Source organism: Perognathus longimembris, chromosome 9 (assembly GCF_023159225.1).
Source record: "Perognathus longimembris pacificus isolate PPM17 chromosome 9, ASM2315922v1, whole genome shotgun sequence".
NCBI classification, from domain to species: domain Eukaryota; kingdom Metazoa; phylum Chordata; class Mammalia; order Rodentia; family Heteromyidae; genus Perognathus; species Perognathus longimembris.
The window spans coordinates 40,528,077-40,550,762 of NC_063169.1; the positions used below are offsets into that span (position 1 = coordinate 40,528,077).

The 22,686-nt window shown below is 38.9% G+C and overlaps 2 protein-coding genes across 4 annotated transcripts in view; one reads left to right on the forward strand and one right to left on the reverse strand.

Moving 5' to 3' along the window:
- Positions 1 to 22,686, reverse strand: part of Mcm9 (minichromosome maintenance 9 homologous recombination repair factor) — a 61,949-nt gene that overhangs the window by 18,751 nt on the left and 20,512 nt on the right. The window lies entirely within an intron of this gene.
- Asf1a (anti-silencing function 1A histone chaperone) lies at positions 7,767 to 22,579 on the forward strand. The gene is made up of 4 exons (XM_048353991.1): positions 7,767 to 8,147; positions 14,215 to 14,330; positions 19,661 to 19,837; positions 21,112 to 22,579. The coding sequence occupies exons 1-4, from the start codon at positions 8,039 to 8,041 to the stop codon at positions 21,322 to 21,324; spliced, it is 615 nt and encodes a 204-aa protein (XP_048209948.1). The 5' UTR covers positions 7,767 to 8,038; the 3' UTR covers positions 21,325 to 22,579.

Here is a 22,686-nt window from a genome sequence, read left to right on the forward strand (position 1 = left end):
TCTACTATAGTATCAAAAGTTATGCATAAGAATCAATTGTTGGGGCTGGGGATATAGCCTAGTGGCAAGAGTGCCCGCCTTGGATACACGAGGCCCTAGGTTCGATTCCCCAGCACCACATATACAGAAAACGGCCAGAAGCGGCACTGTGGCTCAAGTGGCAGAGTGCTAGCCTTGAGCGGGAAGAAGCCAGGGACAGTGCTCAGGCCCTGAGTTCAAGGCCCAGGACTGGCCAAAAAAAAAAAAAAAAAAAAGAATCAATTGTTGGAGCTGGGAATGTGGCTTAGCTGTAGAGTGCTTGCCTAGCATGCATGAAGCCCTGGGTTCGATTCCTCAGCACTACATAAACAGAAATAGCCGAAAGTGGCGCTGTGGCTCAAGTGGTAGAGTGGCAGCCTTGAGCAAAAGGAAGCCAGGGACAGGGCTCAGGCCCTGAGTTCAAGCCCCAGGACTGGCAAAAAAAAAAAAAAAAGAATCATTTGTGCCAGGAGCCAGTGGCTCATGCCTGTAATCCTAACTACTCAGGAGGCTGAGATCTGAGGTGGTTCAAAGCCAGCCTGGGCAGGAAAAGTCCATGTGAATCTTATCTCCAAAGAATCACCAGAAAACTAGAAATGGAGCTTCTGGTGCTAGTGTTAGGTAGAAAAGCATAGGGACAGTACCCAGGCTCTGAGTTCAAGCCACAGGACTGACCAAAATAAATAGGTAAATAAGTAAGTAAATTTAATAATTGTTGTACCCTTTGCACAATTACTTAAATAAAAATAAAGTCTTAAAAAGAATAACCAAATGACTGAGTTTATATTCTACAATGTACGATATTGTTGAAAAAGTTAAAGGTTGACTACATGAATGAAAAGATAGTCCACGTTCACCAACTGGAAGATCATATGATTAAGAGGCAGTAATCTTCCAAGTGTTCTACAGATTCAACCTCTATCAAAATCTCACAGCAGCTCAACAGAACAAGAGGATCTAAAAATTCACATGCAAATTCAAGAGATCCTAAATAGCCAATTTTGAAAGAACAAATGTAGAAAATTCACATTTCCCAATTTCAAAAATTCTACAAAGCAAAAGTAATCAAGACAATGTGATAATGATATAAGAATATAGATCAACAAAACAAAATTGTCCAGGAATACACTTATATCCTTAACACAAATTCATTTTTAGTAAGAATTCAAAGCCTGTTTATTGGGGGCAAATTGTTTTCAGCAGATGCTGTTTGGAAACATCCCCGTGCAAAATTATGCATTTGGGCCTCCTACTTCACATTGTACATAAGAACTAACTAAAATTAAAGACCTAAATGTAATACGCTAAAAGCTTATCCTTAGAACAAAACACAGATGTAAATCTTTGTGATCTTGCATCAGTCAACAGTTTTCAGAAATCATATAAAAATACAAGCCAAAATGATAAAATAGATAAATTAGGCCCCATCAACACTGAAAGCTTTGTGGAGAAATGGATATTACCAAAAACATTAAATGATGATTCATGGAATACGAAAAAAAATTGCAATCCATGTATTTGATGAGAGACTTGATCTAGAATATAAAAAGGACAACTCCAGAATATTTTTTTTTAAAGAGTCAATTAAAATTTAGGAAGCGAATGGGACAGGAATAGGGCCTACTGGTTAAGTGCTCGCCTCGCATACATGAAGCCCTGGTTCGATTCCTCAGCACCATATATATAGAAAAAGCCGGAAGTGGTGCCTGTGGCTCAAGTGGTAGAGTGCTAGCCTTAAGCAAAAAGAAGCCAGGGACAGTGCTCAGACCCTGAGTAAAGAAAGTAGGGGGCGGGGGACCGGACACTCTTCTATTGCTGGTAGGAATGTATAATGGTGTAGACAGTATAGGAAAATCTGGGAGCCCCTCAAAAGGATATCATTCCTAAGCAAAAAGCAACAAAAGTGAAAGTGTCACATGCAAAAATCTGTACCCGAATGTTCACTGCAATATTATTCAAAATGACCATGAAGTAGAAAAACCCAAATCAACTGCTGTCAAAGAAATAAAATGTGATATATTGTATTTTTGGGGGGGGGGGGGCTTGGGTACATTTTTTTTTAATTTTCAAACTGATGTACAGAGAGGTTACAGTTTCATATATTAGGCATTGGATACATTTCTTTTACTGTTTGTTACCTCCTTCCCTCATTCCCCCATCGCCCTCCCCCTCTTCTCCCCCCCCCAGAATTGTTCAGTTCATTTACACCAAACAGTTTTGCAAGTATTGCTTTTGTAGTCGTTTGTCTTTCTTACCCTGTGTCTCTCTATTTTAGTCTTCCCTTTCAGTTTCCTAGTTCTAATACCAGTATACATGGTTTTGTATGTTTAAGGGATGATTACTTGGCAAAACAAAGCAATGCAGTATAAGTAAATGCTAAAACATGAAGACATGTTTGAAAGATGCCGATCACAAACAATCACATATTATATTATTCCATTTACATGAGCCATCCATTATGGGTAAATCTATAGACAGAAAGCAGTAACTCAGCAAAACACATGGGAGTAATGACTGAGCAAGAGACATGCACCCCCTAAGGGGTTGAAGCTGGATCCAATTAAATGACTCCCTGTAACACAAGCCTGATCCTCAAGCAATGGAACAAGGAGCACTCCCTAAGGGGGGAGGAGGCAAGGGACCCTAGGCATGGGGAGAGGAAACAAACACCGTCAGTGCCTAACTCCAGAGGTCTTTCCTTGTATGCCTTTATTTAGCTGTTTCTTTTGCTTTTAAATAAACCTGCTCAGTCAGCTTTTAATTCTTCCCTGCCCTTTCATTCTTTAATCAGCTGAAAATATGAACTGAAACCCTAGATGGTAACCGCCTTCCTATGCACCCGACTGGTTTTGAACTCCCCATCCTCTTGCCTCAGTCTTACTGGACTACAGGCATGTATTACTATACCTTGTCCAAAATACCTTTCTGAAAGGATGAAAAGTATGCTAAAATTGGTTGTGATGATGACTATACAATACTGTCCTAAAAGATGATTGATGCAGACATTTTAAAAAAGTGAATCACATATTATGTGAATTATATCTCAATAAACTGTTATTTGAAACATATTACTATCTAATCATGACAGAGGGTACTTGAGGTAGATTCTTTGAAAGCTAGTTTAGAGGCTCTGCAAAAACAAATGCCTCCAACCAAACATTTACCAGCTAATTACCTATTAGCTCATTTGTGAGACCTGCCCCCTTGCTTCTCTTCCTGCTTGTCTCTTTCTAATGACTGCATATAAGGCCTCCAATCTTACAAAGCCTACTTGCTGAGCTTCTGCTAAGCATAACTCCATTTAATGTCATTTGTCTCTATAGTAACCAACTAGAAAAAGCTGCTTTGCTGAGCAGTGGCTTTGTGCAAGCAGTGGTCTAGCCTAGAGATGTTTTACAGATTTGAGTGCTCTATTGATCACTACTTCCCTTCCTGGTATCAAGTAAAGAGGAAGACATCTGATGCATGGGAGAGGCAATGGGTTAGAAGAATGGATGAATAAAATGTAAAAGCTAAAAGAAGATGGACTCCAATGAAGACTGATAAATTTGATTTAAAAGAGGACAAAGAAAACACGAGAAAACAAATAATTATTAGACATTTCCACTTATATTCTTTTGGTGAAAAAAATATATTAATGCCAACAAATTGTTAGCAATAAACGCAATGATGGGGCTTCAGAAAGCTGAATGATATATAGTTTGCAGTTAACTAAAGGGTGTTGAACTATGTTGGCAAATACAAATAACAGATCATATATCTTCAACAAAGCTGTAACTCCATGGTGGGTGTCAATGAACACAAAACAGTAAAATTTTTATTAAAGTAGAACAGTTCATTAATAAGTCATTACCACAGTGTCTGCATTCTGTGGGTTTTTCCAGGAAATTATATCCATCTATATTTGTACAAATAAAGACCATTTTGATTTTTTTTTCCTGACATGGTGAGCAGAGAGAGGTACTAGGACAGCAACTAGCCAAATGGCTTTCTGGGTACCAGTGTCCTTATCTGTTATAGGGAAAAATAATACCTCATCCTGCATATTACGATACTGGATGGCTCAAAGGTACAGGCGACATAAAAGTTCTTCAGAAAATAGGAAAGAAAACATCTTCTCTATGTTTAAGATCATGGGTTAAAATTGCACCGAACATTTTTCTATTCAAATATCTATAAACTCTAGTAAAGTCCTACATTCTACAAAAATTTTATTTAAAATTATGATTAATTTTTATATTTTTACTAATAAGTAAAAGAAACTTTGAGAATGAATAAGGTATTACTAGAACAAAGCTGGCCTGGGGTTATCGCTTAATGATAGCATGGACTATCAACTGTGAGACTTTGGGTTCAAACCCCATCACTGCAAAACATCAACAAGAAATTTTAAACAAGAAACAAACAAACAAACAAAAAAGCCCAAGAACTACATGAGAATACTTTATTTTTTAGAAGACAAGGCCAGGGGCTGGGAATGTGGCTTAGTGGCAGAGTGTGTGCCTAGCATGCATAAGGTTCTGGGTTTGATTCCTCAGTGCCACATAAACAAACAAAAAAAAAGTAAAATTATGTTTAAAAACCAACAACTGTGTTTGGCACTAGCATGAGGGATGAAAGAAGATAACTATGTAAAACTCTATTATCGCTTATTACAAAGAAGGTGACTATGTAATAAAGACTCCCGGGATCAAAGTTGATATTAAAGAAGAAAAGAAAAGGCCAAAAATACAAATGGCTTATAAAAGACAACAGTGCCGATATAACTCTCCTGGGTGAAAATCTGAACAGTTACTCTTCCATTCCTATTTTACTTGAGCAGCACGCAGGGATGGAGACTCCAATTATTTTCTAGTTCCAATACATTTTAATTCAGCACCTTTTACTTTTCCATTTTATTTTGTGGGTGATCTCAATTTTACTTCACATTTCTGTTTCTACAAGCATTCTAAAGGGGAGTCTTGGATACCAAGAAACTAGCTGCATCTTTTTTCTCTTCCACACTCAAGTTGTGTGTTCAAAAATATATACTTCCTCTGAATAGTCACAGCACAGTACTCTACACTACCTCCTACCCTGACTGGCATGGCCAAAGGACCAATACACTGCATAACACAGAAAGTACTTAACGATTGATATTAGGATTAAATAAACTATAATCTTCAAGAAAGCTTAATTTTCAATGGGGAAAACATAGGTCTCATAGCTAAATTAGTTTGTTGGGGCTGTCATAAAAAAATTCCACAGACTTGATGGCTTAAACATAAGTTTATTTTCTCACAGTACAAGAGGTTAGAAGTTCATGATCAAGGAATCAGCAGATTTGATTTGTTTTTTTTCCTGAGGCTTCTCGCTGGCTGCAAATGGCTGCCTTCTTTGTGTCCTCATACAGATCTTTCCTCTGCACATGTGTGCCTGGGTGTTTCTTTTTATATCTATATTTTCTCTTCAGGAGGATACCAGTGAGACTATTAGTATATAAGCTCATGATCTCATTTAACTTAATCACATTTTAAAGTCCTTTTTTCTAAATACAGTCACATTCTTAAGTTCTAGATGTCAGAGCTTCAACATATAAATTTTGCATATGAATTATGAGGCATAATTCTGTCTTTAACAATAGCTAACTAGATTCACTTATTTTCTACGCTGGACACTAGTTTAGGCTTTACTCATCCAAAAAGCCAAACAATCTTCAGCCACCCTTCCTCCAGGAAACTGCAGAGAGAAGCAATTTAGGGATTTCATTTCACATAGTACTCTAAGCTTCAAGTGAGACCCTTTGGGTACCTCTCAACTGAAGGCATTCACAGAGACCCATCTGTTGCAGTATGTTTTTCTATTTGGGAATTAACCAAAAAGTTGTTTGGTAACAGATTCTATAGATTGTTTTTGTAACCAGAAATAGGCTTTTACAATCCTTCTTAACTATCAAAGCATATCAGGGCAGAAATGACAATTATTTTCTTGTATTTTTTAAAAGGTATTTTCCACGGTGAGGCAACATTGCAAAGAGTGCTCAAAGATCTTTAATATTTTTGATGAACAGTAATAAGATAAGCCAAGAGCAATATAAAAGGCCTGAAGCTAATTCTTGCAGCTTCCCATGAATTCTTAGGAATATTCTCCCAACTCTGCCCCCTAGATAATATCTGCAAACAGCACATTGGTTTTATAGGACTCGTTGTAACACACCTATGTACAAATGGTAAAAAGTTCTTAACAAGCATATGTCATTTATCTTTCATAGAAGCAAAGAATGTGAATTGTTTTTGAGTGACAGTAATGTTTCTCTCATCAAAGTATGTCATTACTCTTAGGCAAACAAACGACTGGCTTGAAGTCTGGCAGGCCTTGACTGTTCAGTCCACTGATAATGAAGTAGGACTCCCCCAATCCTACAATTTTCTTCTGAGGGAAGGCCTGCTATCATCATTCCACAATGACTTAAAATGACCATCAGATGAGGCAGCACCTCATCAAAGCAATCTATTTAAATATTAACAATGCCCAAAGAATGACTAATCACAATTCTGGCAACTAAAGTAGAAGAAAATTCTTCCAGTCTGACACTTGAGTAATTTTCATTCTGAATCATATTTAGCCAAGTTTAGTGGCTTTATTTATAGCACTTTAGAAAAATGAATAACAGAGAGCAAAAAGAACCTTTACCATCCTAACTTAGCAAATAGAAACAATTTAGGATCAGGAGTGAAAATCTTCCTCTTTCCCCAACAATGGTAGTCATGTAGCTTAAACAAGTCAACATTTCCTCAGCTGAGACTTCCACTGGTTACAGGCAAGGAAAGGTCCTTCAGAATTTGCTCTGCTACAAATTTTTATTTAGTAATGGCTTGCTACACCTTTCTTTTGAAGATGAAACGTCTTGGTATGTCGTTATGTTCTCCCCTTTTACATTCTTTACAAAATCTGTTATCCTCTGGTTCTTTTCTCCTGTTCATCTTCCCTCTATGCTCCCCAAATGGCAGAAGCCTGGTGTAACTGATCACATCTCATTTATTTTTTTTTTCTAATTCTATTATTTTGCAGATCTGGGGTGGGATGAAAACCCAAGGGCAGCCCAAAGATTCCGTATTTAGATTTTCCAGGCAAAACGTGTGGGAAATCATCTCAACCTTCATTTTGTACTTAACGGCGCTGTCGTGCCTAAACGTAGATACTGGCCAAGAACTCGGTTTCCAAAATGGCTTTGCTCCTTTCGAGCTGACTTGGGTCTATAAAATGTAATTTATTCCCACTGCAACAAACCCTTCTCTCTACTCTCAACATTACAAGATAGACGGCTGAACGTAATCGAGTGCAGACAACCGAATCTTATCTGTTAAATCCAGCAGAGCTAACAGAGCCGTTGCACTGATGCAAAAAGAGCGTCCAAGAAAAAAAAAAAGGAAATGAAAACCAAAAAAATCGCTCCGAAAGGCCAGGAGGGGCGGGATATCTCTCTCCCTCCTCTCTCCGAGGACACGCCCTCCGGCCACGCCCCTTCCCGTCCCCGCCGCGGCCACGCCCGGCGTGCGGCGCGGGAGCCGCCGGGCCGGGGGGCGGGGCCTGAGCCGCCCCTCTGCCGCCCGCCGCCGCTGGCGGCCTCCGCGCGGGCCTCCCAGCCCGTATTCCACTCACTTTGTTCTCCGCCTTTGTCCTGGTCCACACCAGCAGGTGGAGCCGCAGTGAAAGTTTCCGAGTCCATTCCGGGCGCGGGAGCCCATCTTGCTCGCCGCCGAGGCCCTCGCTGGAAGGAGGAGGGTCGGAGATTGGGTGCAGCCAATCGCGGGCAACGCTGCTAGTTATCAGAGCAGAATGGGCTGTAGTTTAGTGGAATCGGAAAGCTGCAAAACACTGTAGAGTGCTCCCGTGTAAATAAAAAGAGGAAAAACAAAAGTTTCTCAAGTCGCCGCTGCAGGACGTCGGGCCGGGGGTCTGCGCTCCGGGAGCGGCCGCGCGCTGGACTTTATTGTGCCGCAACCAGCCCCCGTCCCCATTGTTTGTGTGTTTTCAAAATATGGCAAAGGTTCAGGTGAACAATGTAGTGGTGCTGGATAACCCTTCTCCTTTCTACAACCCGTTCCAGTTCGAGATCACTTTCGAGTGCATCGAGGACCTGTCTGAAGGTAAGTCCCGCCGCCTAGCCGCTCTTCCTGACCCGGGCTGTCAGTTGCGGCTGCAGACGTTGAAAGTTTCCCGGGCCCGGCGTCGCGCGGGCGGCCGGCCGCGGCGCCGGCGGGTGCGGGCGGCTCTGCGGAGGGAAAATTGAAGTTGATGGACGCCGGCCGCCGCGGCGCACGCGGGTTCGGGCCGCAGCTTCGACGCCCGCCCGGGGCTCAACTTGCGAGCAACTTGTTCGGCGGAGGTAGCCATGTTGTCAGCTTTGTCTGGCGGGCGGCGGTTCGCGGGACCGGCCACTCATGCGCGCGGGCGCCGGCGCGGGTCCTGCGGAGCCGGCCCTGAGCCGGCCCGCGGCCTCGGGGACCCCCCGGCGGCCCCAGAAGGGAGGCCGGGCTGGGCCCGGGCTTGCGTGTGGTCGCGCGGGCGAGTTCGGAGCGGAGCCATCTTACCCGGGTGGAGAATTGGGCTGGCGACCCCGGCGTCACGACGCCTGCTCTGCCCCGCGGCGGGGGAGGGGGCGAGCCCGGGGCCCGCCCGCCCGGAGCCCAGGCTCACCCGCCTGCCGGGCACGCGGGAGAGGCGCGGGACTCTCAGGGCTCGAGACCGCGGAGGGCGAGGCTGTCCTCGCGCTGATTTCTGGCGCCCGGGACCAACCAGCGGGGAAAGCGGGCGCAGGCTCGGCCCCTGGGCGCCGGCCGCGGCTCCCTGGATGCTGGCGCCCTAGGATGCTGGCGCGCAGGCTCCGCACCGGCGCGGACTCCGCTCCAGGACGGAAATCTCGCCTCTGCGAGAGAACCTCGCTAAGCCCGGAAGTTTCACTCAGCCCAAGAGCAAAATGAGGTGATACTCAAAACATTGCCACAGCTTAGCTCTGCGTCTCCATAATAGCCTCAAAGAAAACTTAAGAACGTGCTTCTGCTTAATGAATGTAACTCCAGAACGCGCGCGCGCGCAAGCACACACACACACTCATCACAAAAAGTAAAGTCTTAATAGGCATGCAACTGTTTTTTTAGTTAAGATATTTTAAATACGTGCAGAAATACACTAAGCTCCCGAAAGCTAAGTCTTGACCATTTTTATTTTGCTTTTAAGATCCACTTAGTTCAGTACTTCAATCTCAGAATTTGAGGGGCAAAACTTCAGTGTTAATTTTACAGTTAAATAGACTTTTTTGAACTTGCAAATATGTTTCGCAAGATGCATTAAAAGTACTAGGTATGTAATGGCATGTAAAGCATTTTTAACTGAAAAAATTAATCTATAAAATGTGCTTTATGTAGAATGTTAACTTTAATTACTAATGTATGCTCAGTGAAGAAACTTTTTTTTTTATTTTTGCCAGTCCTGGGGCATGAACTCAGGGCCTTTCACTGTCCCTGGCTTTTTGCTCAAGGCTAGAGCTCTACCATTTGAGCCACAGGGCCACTTCTGGCCTTTACTGTTTATGTGGTGTTGAGGAATCGAACCCAGGGTTTCATGCACCCTATGCAAACATTTCACTTCTAAGCCACATTCCCAGCCCGTGAATAAGTTTTTAAAAATTTGTACAAACATAAAATAACAGTTCACTGTCCTTCCCCCACTCCTTTATATTTTAATACACAAACACTTATATATAATGCACATGCATTTTGTATCTGGAGCATATTTTGAATGATAACTTACTCTCCAAATAGGCCACCGATAATAAAATTTAAAGGGTATTTTTCTTACTACTTGGAAGACATTTGATCACTTTACCATAGTACTGCTATGATTAACTACCAAGCCATATACAACAGGGAGTTTTTTTTAACTGCCAGTTTACATACAAATAGGCAAATACTTTTTTAAAATACCAATGCATTTAAACTTATAGTACAATATTTAAGACATGAGAAGTTCTTTGAGTTACAGGTATTTCTCAGTTGATAGTTTCCACTTTAGGAAGATTAGAACTATTACAGGGCCTTTTACATTGGATACTTTTAACTCGCTATTCATAGAAGCCAAACTGCTCCATTTGGAACTGAGATCCCTTCAGAACCCAGCTCAATCTACCACTGAGGTTAAGACTACATCTACTTCCACTGGTACACATCACATCCAGGGCACCATTATTTTTAAATATTTCAGCTGAGTCATTCCAAAGCTGCAAAGGAATCTTTGAAAAAGGTGCTATATCTATCTGCACTCCACCTAGAGGCTGTGTGCTTTGAGGAATTTGAATTTACCTAGCAGTCCCCTTTACAGGTTCCACACTTTGATACTGTAGGGTTGTTGTTTTTTTAAATCTGCTCTTGAAGTTAAACTATAGAATAATTGTGAGGTTATGTAGAGCTCCAAGCTATACTTCATCTGTCATTTTTCCTACATTAAGTTGTCTGTAGCCCCAATGTATTTATTATCCTTTAAGAGCTGTCTTGTAACTGCTTCAAGAGAAGCTTTAAGTAGTAGTTGCTACTAATCGAACTGTTTCTAATGTCTTGTGGCAGAGAATAGAATGCCTTAAAAATAGTCAAGGGGGCTGGGAATGTGGCTTAGCAGTAGAGTGCTTGCCTAGCATGCATGAAGTGCTGGGTTTGATTCCTCAGCACCACACCAAAAAGCTGGAAGTGGCGCTATGGCTCGAGGTAGAATGCTAGCCTTGAGCCAAAAGAAGCCAGGGTCAGTGCTCAGGCCCTGAGTCCAAGCCCTAGGACTGGCAAAAACAACAACAAAAGCAAACAAAATAATCAAGATTGAAGTTTGAGCCACCATACATATGTAAGTTGGATTGACTGTCCTGGCATCTTAAAGTTTATATATTTCAATAATTACAGCTACCAATAGATGTATGTTTACAATGCAACAGAATTCAGCATAGTGCTTTATACTGTGAAGCTTGTTCTGATTCCAAAGACTACATGCTGCCTACTAGACCAGAGGTCTTCCCAGTTGTGTAATTAACTTAAAATTTCCTTGGTGAATTCCCTTGCTCCATCACAAATGGAGATACTCTCAGGCTGGGATTACCATGATTAAATGAAATGATTAGTTAACTTTTTAAATGAATGAGATAAGCTTTTCCAAATAATAGCCTGTATAAGGCTGCTGACCTTATTCTTACCTCTTTAAACATGAAAAATATTGGTGAATGAAACCAAGATTAAAATATAAAATAAAACAATTTTAATTTAAGTAATTACAAGCATAACAGCATGGAAATCAATGTACAGGTGTTCCTTGAGTTGCCATTTATATTCCTTAAAGACTAGCTTATCTAGCTCTCCATCACCTGTGTACTAAACCCTCTTATTCACTATTGAGAGCTAGAAAGAGCACAACACAAGCATAGCTGATGCTTTGATATTTGTAAGTTGTTTTAAATCATCTCTCTGAATCTTGTTAACATAATGTATATAATATACAGTATATACTATGTTTTCATAATTACATCCATATAGTAAAGCTTTGAGATTTAAAGAACTATAAAATCAGAAGAGCAATGCCCAACACATGGTAGGTATTTTATAAAAGTAGGTTTATAAATCCTGGATATATTTCTATGATAAACCACAAATGCCAACTTAAAAGTTATGCCGTTAGGAGGCCACAAACATTTAAATGCATATATATGTGTGTGTGTGTGTACATATACACATATATTACATATACAATATACATATATAAAATATATGCTACATATATACTGTATAATACATATACAACTACATGTGAAATTAAAGTTTATGCCAACTTTGTGTCAGTTCTCAGTCTTACCCTCTTTGGGCTGCTTTAGTACTGATTTTTGCACTCTTTAATGGTCTGTTGATTTTGCTTTTGGAACATTTTTCTCTTTGACCATTAGTTCCCTAACCTACTTCATTGATTTTTCATCTTCTTCACCCCTAAACTTTGTAGAACCCCAAAGCCCACTTTGTAGGAATGCCAGGGCTTTACATATCATTGACAATTTTCAAATTTGTATGTATCTATTTGGTATTTCCACTTAAACATCCAGTAGACAGCTAAACATGTAAATTTTGGATTATCTTCCTCTCTGACCTCCTTACCACAAACAAACAAATGGCGCTTGCTGTTTCCATCCCCAAAGTTGATCCAGAATACATCCATCCCCATGGCCACACATGACCTAAGCCATTATAATTTTTGCCTCATTTATTAAAACATCCTGTTCATTTGCCCACGTACATAACAGTTAAAATGATACTTTCAAATGGAAGTTAGATACTCATCTCTCCTTTGTTCAAACCCTTAAAGGGTAGGAATGTAACTCAGTGGTGGAAAAATTGCCTTTCATGCCTAAAGCACTCTAGGTTTGATCCCAGCACTGCATAAAACCAAATTTCATTGGCTTCTCATGTGGCCCAGTGTAAAAGCCAAGGTCTTTACAAACTTGCATGACCTGGCCATGCCTCCAATTCCCTATCTTGCACTTGGTTACTTCCTCTTGCCCATATTGCTCCAGTTCTAGCTTCCTTGATTGTTTCTCCACACATGCCAAGTATGTTACTATCTCTGTGACCTTGTATTTTCTATTTTCTTTGACTAGACTTATTGCCTGCTTCCCACCTCCATCAACAAATAGGTGATCTTGTGTGATGTCAGATGCAGAATCCTGCATCTAGAATGTGCTAAAAGCTAGAAATGTAAGTGGTCCAATAGATAATATGATAGGCCTTCTACTGACTTTCAACTTCAAGGAGTTGTCAACTTAGTAAACTATAGTTTATAAAATCGTATGGATAAGCAGTACCTATATTTATGAATTTAAGTAACAAATATCTACTAGTTGCATTAAAATAGCATTAACTAGATTCTACATGAGTGATACTACCTGCCTTTGGGAGGTAGGAGTAGAGACTTAAAAACTTAGAGTACGAGTAGTCTCAGTGCAAGGATTCCAAGTAGCACACATATGCTAAGAGGATGTGGAGTCTCAGAGATTATGTAGAATTGTCTTCTTTGCCTTAAGACAGCTCCTTCAGAGATTAGTGGTTTTACTCATCTCTTGGTTCTCCACAGAACACACTGAAAATGTGCTCAAGAAATCTGCTAGATTTAATTACACATAAAGTCCTATCTTACACTTGAGTGTATCTTGTCCTTGTGCCCATCTCCACTGTATACATTCTGCATGTGTATAAAGAAGTGTAGAGGCTTCTTAGTTTCCTCTTCCAGTTTAAAGAATGTATGACAGAAAGAGATAACATGAGGGAGACAACAAACCCCACTGTGCCGTTTAACCATGGATTGTGTAAATTAGTAATATACATCAGTAGTAGCTATTTATTAACAGTAATAAGCTGCTTCACTTTATGGTGTCAGCCATGTGGAGTGATGATAATACAACAATGTATTTAGTTAAAGAGCTGAAGTCCTTAACTTCTGAGCCACAATGGAAGTTTGCTAATGATTTTTCAACTTTGGACTCCATTGACTTTGATTTCACAGCTCAACTCTTCCCAAGTGGGTTGAGGTTGTTATAACATATGACAAACAAAAAGGGGCAGAAAGACTGTATAACCAAATAAATAGAGGAGTGCTGGATTAATGTTCCTGGTGTTCTTTATTGGCATAAGTGTTCCGAGGGCTGGGAATGTGGCTTAGCAATAGAGTAGCACGCATGAAGGCCTGGGTTCGATTCCTCAGCACCACATAAACAGAAAAGGCCAGAAGTAGTGCTGTGGTTCAAGATGTAGAGTGCTAGCCTTGAGCAAAAAGAAGCCCAGGACAGTGCTTAGGCCCTGAGTTCAAGCCCCAGAACTGGCCAAAAATAAAACCAAACAAAGTAAGTGTTCTGAGACACTTAAAAATCTTCAAGACAAAGTTGATAATGTTTCCTAAGATTTGGTCAGTTTTATTTGTGAGGAGTACTATACAGTGACAAAAGAGCATTTTGAGGAATTTTGGTATGCAGTGAACTTTGGTAAGAATTTTATAAGGAACATTTCATTGTCTTTCTGGTTTTATTTTTCTCTGAAAGGCCTTTTAGCAGCCAGTAAATGGTTGAGTGATATTAAAAGGGACTTTTCCGTCTGATAATGCAATTACTGATATGAAATATGTTTTGGTTTTTAACCCTAGACTTGGAATGGAAAATTATCTATGTGGGCTCTGCAGAAAGTGAAGAGTACGATCAAGTTTTAGACTCTGTTTTAGTGGGTCCTGTTCCTGCAGGAAGGCATATGTTCGTATTTCAGGTAAGATTAATCTTGGTAATTATATGTCAAAAGTATTTCTAAAGTAGACTATATTATTCCATGGTACTTATCCCTCTTGTGTTAAATAACTCGGCTTCAAGGACTTTCATTTTTAATCTGATTCCATCATGTTTTAGGTCTGTCAGACAAGGACCGCACTTCTTGGTTTTCTATGCTGAGCAGTGGTAGATAGTATGGGGTTTACTTCAGAGAAATGTACAGCAAACAGCAAAACAATCTATAGCATGGTATACATGGTTTTTGGCTTTTCTCTGGAACAGAATTTCAAGGTGTGTATCCATGGGTTCACCTATAAACCATTTAGTAATATGTATTAGTAATAGTAACTTCACTAGATAGAAGTATACGTTTTTCAGTTTATAATTTCAGCTAATAGGAATGGTGGTATAACAGTAGCAACAACTTCATTCCGCATAATCAGTACCCTGAGTTAGATTTACAGCCACTGTTAACAGATACAGATGTGTGAGCCTGGATCTGACTTGGTCTAAATACTATACACAGAACTGATATAAATCAACTACTCCATTAGTTATATGTGAGGGAAAATTCTATTAATATAAATTATATCCTCAGATGCCATTGATAATATTTGGGTATGTGTCAAGACTTCAGATACTGTTTTCTCTAGGCAATAATATTTCTTCTAACATGTTACATTGATATGTAAAACAACTTAGTATTGAATTATTGATGCTTTTTAGAGGAAAATATAATATTGCAAAAAGTACAGTAAAACAAAACCACAGATTTTGATACAAGTATTTTTACCCAAAAAAAGTCACACTCAAAACCTTAATCCAGAAAGTAAATCTCATTTATTCCTATTTTTTAGCTGTTTTCTAACTTCAGACAGAATCAATTTTAAATGAATAGTCTTTAATCCCATCAGAAATGGGCAAAGACTTATTGAAGTTCATGTCAGCTTTAAAATGTTACTTTTCCTTTCCCTTTCCTGACTGTTATTCAGAATTTGCTCTTCTAGCTTTAAGTGTTCTTTATTAAAAATGAAGAAATAATTCAGTGTATCTGAACAATTGGTGGAGAAAAACTCAGATATACTACTTAAAAGGCATGTACTAATTATAAACAGCATGTTAACTTGAGTTGTGTGAGCACACGGCCTTGTGAAAGACACGATTAACAGCATGTCCTGTCCTATAGAGGAAGCACTGTAGTCAGAGGCCCTGGTCAGGGAGATGCCTGTGTTTATTGGCCATGGGTGACTTTAAACAAGCTTCTTACCCTTCTTTTGTCACTCATTTACAAAATGTAAGTAGTATTGTATTTCACAAGAATGAAGAATAAAGCAGTTGGTCCATCACTGACACATCTTAATTATGTCTATAGACTTGCAGTTAGAACTAAGTATTTTAGCTTATTGACCCACAAGCCTGGAGAATGCATGCTGTACTAAGGATAATTCATGACATAATGCAAGAAACTTGGGCTGATATGCAACAAGAGGTCTTTTATGTACCATAAAAACTTATGAATAAGTGCCTTGGTTTAAAATAAGCTCTTAGGAATCTTTTGTCTTCATGTTCTTAGAAAACTGCTGTAGGGTTTTTGCTTGTGCTAGGCCTTTTCACTTCAGGAAAAAGAATTCTCCTTGAAAAATATTTCTTTGTATTGATAAGTAGAATTAACTGTGATATTATTATACATGATATGGGGGAAAGGGGCTGGGGATATGGCCTAGTGGCAAGAGTGCTTGCCTCGTATACATGAGGCCCTGGGTTCAATTCCTCAGCACCACATATATACAGAAAACTGCCAGAAGTGGCGCTGTGGCTCAAGTGGCAGAGTGCTAGCCTTGAGCAAAAAGAAGCCAGGGACAGTGCTCAGGCCCTGAGTTCAAGCCCCAGGACTGGCCAAAAAAAAAAAAAAAAATGGGGGAAAGAGGGAAAAAATGTAATTTAAGTTAGCTTTTCATTTTTCATAATTGATTATCATCAGAAATAGGTTCAAGCACCTCTTCATTTAGGACTACAAGTTTTTCTCCTCAGATTTCCTCAGGCTGACACCTTTGGCAAACAGATTTTCAAACACAACCTTGCCTAGAACTAGTTTCCTGGTTGGGGGAAGCAATATGGGGGAAGAGTTCTCTGTCTTACTTAACTATTTGGATTGCCTGTTTTCTCCCATTGCTAAGTACTTTGAGAACCCGTTTTGGAGCCCTGGGAGTAACCTAACCTCTGGAAAGGGGATGCACAAGAACTCTGAGATAAACAGCACAGTTTCCAGGAAAGGCTTAGTGTCTCCATTGTGGTGCCATGCCAGAGAGACGAAAAATCCCTTCAGGACAGGAACTGAGTAATAAGCCAATTTCAAAACACTAAATGCTCATAGCTGAACCAAACAAGATTATAAAGATGAGCTGAACTGGGCTTCTGTCCTGGGTGAAGACTAAGAGTCTAATAGAGGACACTGAAATTAAACACTTAGATTGTTGGATATGCATTAATAGAAGATTTGTGTTAAATAATAAAGGCATATCATATAGGAAGATGTTGGTTCTACCTTTTTACTTAGGGCTTCACTGACAAGGATATATTTGATGCAAACTCTAAAAGATGAATTTTTCATGTAATCTTAAGTGTTTTTGTTTCTAAAATACAACTGGTAATCCCAAAGCCATGTGTTGAGCTCTTAATCTCAGCCTGTAAGTTTTCCAGGTACTACTTTTCTTAGTATTCTATGTCATCCTTATGTGTTCATTTATTTTCTTGGCTGCCCAATTTTGCATGCTTATCTACTTCTCTTGTTGGGCCATTCTGAGCAGTAATTTTTCCTTCTTTTTAAATTGTAATATACAGTTATACGAAATACTGGGTTTCAGTATAACACTTTAATGGGGGCTGGGAATATAGCCTAGTGGCAAGAGTGCTTGCCTCTTATACATGAAGCCCTGGGTTCTATTCCCCAGCACCACATATATAGAAAACAGCCAGAAGTGGCGCTGTGGTTCAAGTGGTAGAGTGCCAGCCTTGAGCAAAAAGAAGTCAGGGACAGTGCTCAGGCCCTGAGTCCAAGGCCCAGGACTGGCAAAACAAACACACAAAAACAACAACAACAAAAAAACCACTTTAATGCATGTAGATAAAGTACTTCGATACTATTTTCTCTCTCTTTATTCTTAGGGGAAAAAAGATGATCTCTTACAATGTGAGGAAAGGACCTTTTAGGCTAAAAAGGTCATTGTAATAAACACAAAGGTATGAACTATTATCAGCACACTGTGAACTCATCAGAACACTGTGTAACTCATATCCCTAAACAGTGATGCAGCTATAGAGTTTTAGGAGAAGTTGGTTGGAACCAAATTGTGGAGGATTTTACAGATGAAATTAACTGAGATTTTTATACCTTCACAATGGGAATAAAGATCTGAGGGTTTAACATTAGGCAAAGTGATAGGAAAAAAATCTCAGTTTAGGTACTAATGCTGTGGCAGTGAAAATGATTGGCTAGAGTTAGAAAGTTTTTGCAATATTTCCATATAAGAGATGAGAAATCTTAAGGAATACTACATGTGGAAAGTTGAAGGTGACTATACTTTTAGCCACTAGTGTTTAGGTATGCCACTAGTGTTCTCTGCATTACAGTAAACATTAGTCTGACAGTCAAGCTAAGACACTGGCTGAAGTGCTTACCAGGTGTAGGATATTCTTCAGTGTCCTGGTAATAGTAAGACTAATATGCTAGGACTTCATAACTACTTAGAATTTCTGCTCAGACACTACCTGTGTCTTTTCAGTCTGTGGTTCTTTCCATCCAGGAACTTCTGTGTACCTGTGTTCCTGGCTTCCTCTGACTTTCTCAGCATTCCTCATAAGATGGGTACAATTCAAAACAAGGTCTTTTATGATCTCTGCTTAAAAGACTTGCCTTCATTTAATTTTCACTAGTATAGTGTGAGTCAAACACTATTTTAGTGCCTAGCAAAAGGGGATTACTTTTCCAAAATCTGTTGCTGAATACCTTTTTACATGCTATTGTCTGGTGTGTTTGGGCGCACTCTTATCACTGAGCTACATTCCCAATCCCCATTGTCGGCTTTATATTAATTTACTATCAGAATATCTTTGGGGACTGGTTGAGTACATGTGTTCTGGGTAGAAGATTTAAATTGGTAAATATTTGCTGCTGGGTCTAGCTGAGGTGGTTCATGCCTTTAATTCCAGCTACTTGGGATATAGAGGTCAGGAGGAAGTAGGTTCAAGGCTAGCTCAGTCAAAAAAGTTAGTGAAATTCCATCTTAATTTTTTTTTTTTTTTTTTTTTGGCCAGTACTGGGCCTTGGACTCAGGGCCTGAGCACTGTCCCTGGCTTCTTCCCGCTCAAGGCTAGCGCTCTGCCACTTGAGCCACAGCGCCGCTTCTGGCCGTTTTCTGTATATGTGGTGCTGGGGAATCGAACCTAGGGCCTCGTGTATCCGAGGCAGGCACTCTTGCCACTAGGCTATATCCCCAGCCCCCATCTTAATTTTTAAAAAAAGTTGCAGATGGGAATGTAGCTTAGTGGTAGAGTTCTTGTCTAGCATGCATAAAGCCCTGGGTTTGATTCCTCAGTACCACATAAATAGGAAAAGCTGGAAGTGGCACTGTAGCTCAAGTGGTAAAGTGCTAGCCTTGAGCAAAAGAAGCTCAGGGACAGTGCCCAGGCCCCGAGTTCAAGCCCCAGGTCTAGCAAAAAAAAAAAAAAAAAGCAAAAAGCTGGGTGTAGGGGCAACACCAATTATGTTATTCTACCTATATGTGACACATAAGTAGGAGGACTGTCTTCCAGACCAAGTTGGGCAAAAAATTTGAGATAATACCTGAAAAATCAACAACAAAAAAAAGGCTGAGCGTGTGGCTCAAGTGGTAGAGCTTCCTCTAGCAAGTTCAAGACTCTTAAGTCAAGCCCAGTACTACAGAAAAATAAAAATGAACATTGTTAATAGGCTGTGTGGAGATAATTTAATACTTTCACTAATCTAGGTCTGAAAATGATTGGAAAAATTAGAGTAAGACTTGATTTGATTAAATATTTTATAAAGGGCTTCAAACATTGCAATCTTGTGAACTGCCATATACCAAGTGAAGTGGTTACAAATACTGAAGGTACTTAGGACTAATGCAGATAAATGGGTAGTATTTTCTAGTTACCTGCTAACCTCTAAATAAATCAAAGCATTTGCCTTTCCAATGTTATTTCCAAGTTTTTGTTGCTGTACTTCCAACTGACTAGGATAACGGAAACTCCCAACTGTTAACTGCCATTAACAGTTTTTTTTGTATTTGTTTTCTTTTTAAATTATTTTAGGCTGATGCACCTAATCCAGGACTGATTCCAGATGCAGATGCAGTAGGTGTAACTGTTGTGCTAATTACTTGCACCTATCGAGGTCAAGAATTTATTAGAGTTGGCTACTATGTAAATAATGAATATACTGAGACAGAATTAAGGGAAAATCCACCAGTAAAGCCAGACTTTTCTAAGGTAATATTCTTACTGTTCCTTTTAAATTACTTATATGATATGTTGTTTCAAGCTTTGAGACAAAATAAATTTGAAGTCCTTGTGCTGTCTGGACAGACTAATAATTATGCTTCCATTACTACGGATGACCTTAAATGCTACCTCCTAGGAGTCCTAAGTAATTTTGGACAGATACCTTGAATGGCTAATGGTACAGAGATGGAGAACCTTTTTACTGCCATTTGGAATATTAGTAACATAGGCAGCTGAGATAGGCAGCTAACAAGAAGCATTTTTTCCCATCATGTAACAAATGATTTCAAGGACCTTAATACATTCCCCACCCCTGGAGAAATGAAAGTTATTCATGTAAAAATCAGGCTTTGTTTATGGCTCTCTGTGACATAAACCTCTAGGACATGGAATTTCTTATCTACTGTAAAGATTATAGACAAAAATAGTATTTTTCCTGGTATCTCTTCCCAAAATTGTGGAAATTAGTTCTGTGTTCGCGATTCATATTGAAGTTATCTATGAATTTTCTATTTAAATTTATCATTAAATTATTTTTTAAATAAATCTAATAAAGATCTTAACATTTCTGATGAACAGGTGAAATCTTGAAATGCTACAATCAGATTCAGTATTCTCAAAGATAGTATTCAGGTCTTAGTATTTTATCTTTCCACTGGGGTCTGCTAATCATTTGGTAATGGTGTGTGCTGAGTAAATGAGGTTGTGAAAATGGCACTCCATCATACCATACAAGAACGGTTAAGGCTGGAATGTCTTCATCCTGTTTGTGGGTCCTTCCATTAAGCCAGTGTATCAGCTACATGTGTGCTACCTTGGATAGCAGAAAAATGAGGAAACTAGAACACTGTGAGAATGAGCCATAATATTTAGAAGTTATAAAGCTACTAGTAGTTAGGGAAAGTTGTTCATTTTGCTTGAAAGCACATCAATCTAAATAGCATATTTGCTTAAATAAAACATCCCTTGAAGCATTTATCTAAAAAAAGAAAAAGGCCTTTTCTCTCCATTTTAAGAAACAGAAATAGGAAGGTTAGATGTTTAGTAGATCTTGAAAGATCTGTGAATTGCTTCAGATATACCTTGTTTTATCTCCCCAGTGCTAAAATAATTTATCTGCTATGTCCTTGCTTATTAGTTATGTTTAAAGTGCTTTATATGGATGTATTTTTGTATGTGAATAAACCACTTAGTATGACTAAACTATTAAGTTTCTATTTGCATATGATGATCTAATTTCCCATTTATATCTTTCCTTCTAGCTTCAAAGGAACATTTTGGCATCTAATCCCAGGGTCACAAGATTTCACATTAATTGGGAAGATAACACAGAAAAACTGGAAGATGCAGAGAGCAGTAATCCAAATCTACAGTCACTTCTTTCAACGGATGCTTTACCTTCAGCCTCTAAGGGATGGTCCACATCAGAAAACTCACTAAATGTCATGTTAGAATCCCACATGGACTGCATGTGACCCCACCTTGCCATCCCTTTAGTACAAATTAAGCTATTAAAAACACAGAACTATTTCCCTGAAATTCCGTAAGTACATAGTCAAGATACAATGTGAAGAATTTGTTTTAAAACATCCTGTAGAAAGTTCATATGAAAACCAGTTTATAAGAAAACCAGTATTTGAACAAATTGTGGAATATAAATACAACTATTTTTAAGTAAGTTTTTCTCTAATGTGTTATTTTATTTGTTCTGAAAGAATCTGATTAAAGCATATATATTATTTTTCTCTCCTTTATATGTAATTAAAGCTCTTATAATCAGAAAAATATCAATAGACCAGATTACGCAGATGTCTTAGCCGCTTTGACAATAATCTTTGGACCACTATTTTTCAGGCCTTTTGTGGTTTTAAGGGGCAAAATTCCATTCTTTTATGAAAGAAATAGGTATTTGAAATCAACTATATATGGTATAAAAATTAAGGATTTGTTTTTTTCTAGGCCATTCTACAGTATTCTGTAGCTACTCTTATTGTTCATATAATACTGGACAGAATTTGGTATGATTTCCAATAACAAATGTAGCTAATTGTTTATAAGGTCCTCTGGCTGTTTTTGTTTTTATAACAGTTTACAACATCAGAGCACATGAACTACAAATTATTGTACAGTAATTTCAACACATTAAGAACAAATACAAACTCCCTTAAATTTAAGAATAGGAGATTATAATGGCTGTTCTTTGAAAGTTTGTAAAAACATATGAACTTCAAAAACTGTTTTGGTAGATCATGTGTTGTTGGCATTATATAAAAACAGTGGCTTTAGAAAGGCATAGTTAGCTTTAGCTTTAATCATAATACATTACTGTTTTGGAAATAGGTATATCCTACCACCACCACCACCCCACACACCTGTAGTATTCTTCACGCCCTCTGATACTTATGAATATGAAGAATACCCTCAAGCATATTTGTACTTGACATATTCTAGGTAGTTTTTCCAGATAAGCTTTTTAAAAATCAGTCTTGGGAAGGAATTCATTAACTAAATGGGCCAAAAGGTTATTTTTCTTTGATGAGAGCTAGGTACTTTCTCAAACAGTTCTTAAGTTCTGTTAAATTAAGGGTTGCATATTTTCATTTGGCTCTTGCTACTAAGCAAGATAGCCTATGATGCAGGTTTTGCAGTGCCTTCGTATCTAAAACTTTTATACTGCACTTTTTTAAAGCATTTATTTTGAGGAAATAAAAGGGCATTTGTCTAAATACATACTTGAGGTGTATATATTTTCTGTCATTCTAAAACAAATTGTGAAGCAAAGTTTCGCTAAATGTTAAACTTGGAAATTTAATACTCCAGATTATTAGAATATTGTT